Genomic DNA, 4,320 nt, shown 5'->3' with positions numbered 1-4,320 from the left:
CTCTTGTAATAAGATGTGTGGATGTTTCAACTAATCAAGTAAAGGGGGAAGAGTTCTTCTTAGAATTTTTAAAAGTGGATGACACATCGGGATTCGGTCTTTTTTAATGTACTTAAAGAGGTATTGTGCACACTCCAACTTGATATTGGTGATATAAGAGGGCAAGGATATGATAATGGTTCTAACATAAAAGGGAAACACAAAGGTGTACAGAAAAGGCTACTTGAAATAAATCCTAGAGCATTCTACACACCATGTGGTTATCATAGCCTTAACCTTGCACTTTGTGATATGGCTAACTCTTGTCCCAAAGCTATCTCTTTTTTTGGAGTGTTACAACGTATATGTTTATTGTTTTCATCTTCTACAAAGCGGTGGAAAGTTTTAAAAGATCACGTGGAAGGTTTCACATTGAAGCCATTGTCACAAAAAATGTGGGAAAGTCGCGTTGAAAGTGCTAAAGCAATAAGATATCAAGCTCCACAAATAAGAGATGCTTTAAATCATTTGGAAAATCTTGGTCAACCCCACAATACAAAGAGTGAAGCTAAGTCTTTAACAACATATGAAATTGAGAACTTTGAATTTTTGCTTGGCATGATTATTTGGCACAATTTATTGTTTGCAGTTAACTCAGTTAGCAAAATATTTCAAAGGGAAGACATGCATATTGATGTTGCTATAATTCAGTTAAAAGGACTCATTACCTTTATTGAAAAGTATAGAGAAACTGAATTTTCGGATGCCATGATTGAGGCAAAAGAAGTTGCTACTCTAATGGAAATTGATCCAGTATTTCGTGAAAAGCGTGCCATTCGCAGAAAGAAGCAATTTGATGAGAATGTTAGTGAATGGGTGACACAGACTGGTGAAGAATCTTTTAGAGTTAATTACTTTATGTATATAATTGATCAAGCTCTTTCTTCACTTAAGAGTAGGTTTGAACAATTTCAAGTATATGAGGAAAATTTTGGATTTTTGTTTGATTTGAAAAAGTTGAGTTCTACCAATAAGGAATGTTTGAAGACTTATTGTGTTAATCTTGAAGATTTTCTGAAACATGATGAACTTTCTGATATTGATGGGAGAGATCTATTTTCAGAGTTGAATGTCTTGAAAGAAGTTTTACCGGAAGGAATCAAAAGGCCAATTGAAGTATTAAATTATTTGAAAACAATGGATGGTTGTTTCCCAAATGCATGGATTGTGTATAGAATTTTGTTAACTATAACTGTTAAAGTGGTGTCTGGAGAAAGAAATTTTTCAAAGTTGAAGTTAATCAAATCTTACTTTCGGTCAACTATGTCACAAGAAAGATTGAATGTGTTAGCATTATTATTCATTGAAAAGGATATTGTGAATAAATTTGATTATGCAAGCTTCATTAGTGATTTTACAGCTAAAAATGTGAGAAGAGTAATGTTTATGTGATAGTTGGTTCAATTGTAAACTGGATATTGCTAAACTATAAAGCAACAAAACCAGATTTTTAGTTTTTTGAGTATTTGTAATAATTGCTTCCTATCTTAATATATGAAAGTAAATTTTTATTTATAATTTTAATGATTATATGTGCAAATAAATTTTTATCCATTTATCCATCAACTTTTTTTTTTTTTCAATGTGAGAAAGGCCCCATTTCTGAAGGTCGCCTTGGGCCCCCTAAATCTCAGGGCCGGCCCTGACTACACTATCGCCGCCACTCTCACTTCTACCACCGTACCGCCATCCCCATGGCTTTTAGCATCATCACTATTGCTATCACTATCGCCGTTGTCCCACCACCATGCCACCACCTTTACGTCCATCTTCATTTCACAATCACCAACAACAAAACATAGAAAAAAAAAAATTATAAAAAAAAATTTCTAAAAAAAATTTCTGTAAAAAATATTTTTCATTTGAAAATGTTTTCTGTCCAAATAAATGGCGTAAAAGACTGAAAACCGTTTCCAAATTATTGATTTCAACATTCTATTTAGACAAAATAACGAAATTGAAACTATATTTAAAATATAAAAAACAAAATCGTTCAATTTTAAGATCAAAATCAAATTTGAATCAATAGTTAAAAATATAATTTACAAAATTGATAAATATGACTTTACTTATTTAGTTCTCCTAAACTATTTTTTTTTGTGGTACATTTAAGAAAGAAAATAATGGCAAAACAAATTAAATTTGCAAGGCTCAAGTTTTTGTTTTTATTTTTTTCAGAAAACACAAGAGTTAATATATTATACATCTGATAATAAATCGTTTCATAAAGTATATCGGAGTATAAAATAATTTTCAAAAGAGTGTTGATATTAGTACCCCAACAATTATTTAGACTCCCAATTTCTTTGGATCCCCACTTATAAATTCTAAAATCCTTAAAATTTATTTTCTTCCCCCAAATAATATCAAAATTATCCTTGTGAAAATATTTCACCCATTCAATTGAATACATACACTACACCCCAAAAAACCTCTCTCCCAAAAATCCTAATAAAACACATGAAGGTGATTACTACTTCATCTCCACATATTTGCTCATGACCTAAGAAAATAAATATAGGATTTTTTTGTTACTGATTCAAAATTCCCTTTTTGTGCGTTATGCGATCTCCACGAGTTTGGATTTGTGATCTCTTAGGTGGATTTCTTTGAATTCTATGACAGTTTCAATTCTTGTTTCTTATCTTACCTGGGTTTATAATTTTAAAGTTTGAAAAAAGTTCATTAACAATGTTCAATTATCTGTTCCCGAACAAATAAGAAATGTTCGGTTACTTGTTCCCGAACAAAAAAAAAATGTTCTGACTTGTGTTCTTGAATTTCAGCCATATGTTTGGGAGTTCAATCCCAAAAAATGACGAACAATTTTTATTATTTTTGCTATTTTTTTCCAATAAACTTACCCTTACAATGCAATTTTTCTCTGAGTTAAGAACACCATCAAAGTTATGTATCTCCTCTGAGCTTTTATTGTTGTACTTCTCTCGTCTCATGGAGTTGTGGTTTCCGAAAAAATTTCACTCATTGTCATTGCCGAAGAAATGTAGATAATTAAATGGTTGCCACCGTTACCACTAGAATATTACCACCAAAGGGTTTTCAAAGTTTTGAGGGTGTGTAGATTTTCAAGGTGAAATTTGGAGAAGATTGATGGATGGTGATGGAGGTAGGTACTGTCATAAACCCTAATGTGACAACCCTCACCTCTGATTAGTGTTAAACTCTGATTAAGCATGATAAGTAGTTGATTAGAATGAAATCCTAATCTGTTTGCATGAGTGCATTGTTTTAAACGCATTTCTATCTGAATGATCTGTTCGTGTTTTTATTTCGAATTGCAAATTCAAGGCCTTATCAGTGACCGAATCAGAAATTGGTTAGTGTTATATGCTAGTTAGGATTTATGTGATTTTATGATAGGTTTAATTAAAATTTGATTTGGAATGATTGAATTAGAATAAATAAAGTTAAATTACATTAGTTTGCATTTACTACCAAATTGCTATTGAGTGGATTAATGCTAGGCCATTTATTTAGTCTTGATTCATATATGTTTGGCATCATTCTTTATCACTTTTCCTAGACCAAAACCGAGAGAGAGAGAGAGAGAGAGAGAGAGAGAGAGAGAGAGAGAGAGAGAGAGAGAGAGTTGGAAGAGAAGAGTTGATTCAACAAAGTTTGGCTTGGAACTTAGGAGAATTTGAAGGAGACTTGAGAAATTAGGCTCCTACACCTAGAATTAAAGACTTAAGGTAGGGAGTTCTTCCTCTTAATTGTGAATTTAAGTTGTTCTTGCATGGTTCATGGAAATATTGGAGATTAGAGTCAAGTTATAGCCTAAAGAGTTGAATTGAGTAGCAATGTGTGCATGCATGTCCATATTATTGAGTTTTGAGATCAATTACATGAGAATTTCCATATGCATGTCCACATTTTGGTTGTAGTCCATGAATTCACCATGTTTTAGAGTTCAATCTTGCATTTGACCATATTTGGGAGCATTGGAATTCATAAGAACTCATGCATGTTGTGTTCTTGCTATGTTCATTAAGTTTCATTCAAAATTGTGTTCAATTATTACACCTTTGGGTTTGATTTTATAAAGTGATCTTTGAAACATGTTGTACTATGGGTTTCTAAGTGTTTTCCAGAAAATTAGCCCAAAAGAATCGAGTTTGAAGCTTTAGAAGTTGAGTTTTGTGCTTGAGGATCAATCTGGAAATTCCAGATTTTGGATCCACGCTCAAGTAGAGGACTTCACGCTCGAGCGTACACTCTGAGTACATGCACTTCTCGAGCGAAGAAAGTTACGCTCGAGCG

General features: G+C 32.5%; 1 protein-coding gene across 1 annotated transcript; it reads left to right on the top strand.

Moving 5' to 3' along the window:
- The first annotated feature begins 432 nt into the window (after positions 1-432).
- LOC145800251 (uncharacterized) lies at positions 433-1,431 on the top strand. Its single transcript, XM_082889910.1, has one exon. It carries the CDS (start codon positions 433-435, stop codon positions 1,429-1,431), a length of 999 nt encoding a protein of 332 aa, XP_082746036.1.
- Positions 1,432-4,320: the final 2,889 nt, after the last annotated feature.

The sequence above is a fragment of the Camellia sinensis genome, chromosome 10 (assembly GCF_055761805.1).
Source record: "Camellia sinensis isolate YWXY chromosome 10, ASM5576180v1, whole genome shotgun sequence".
In the NCBI taxonomy this organism is placed as follows: domain Eukaryota; kingdom Viridiplantae; phylum Streptophyta; class Magnoliopsida; order Ericales; family Theaceae; genus Camellia; species Camellia sinensis.
The sequence above is the reverse complement of the archived record's forward strand: the minus strand, read 5'-3'. Positions and strand labels throughout refer to the sequence as shown.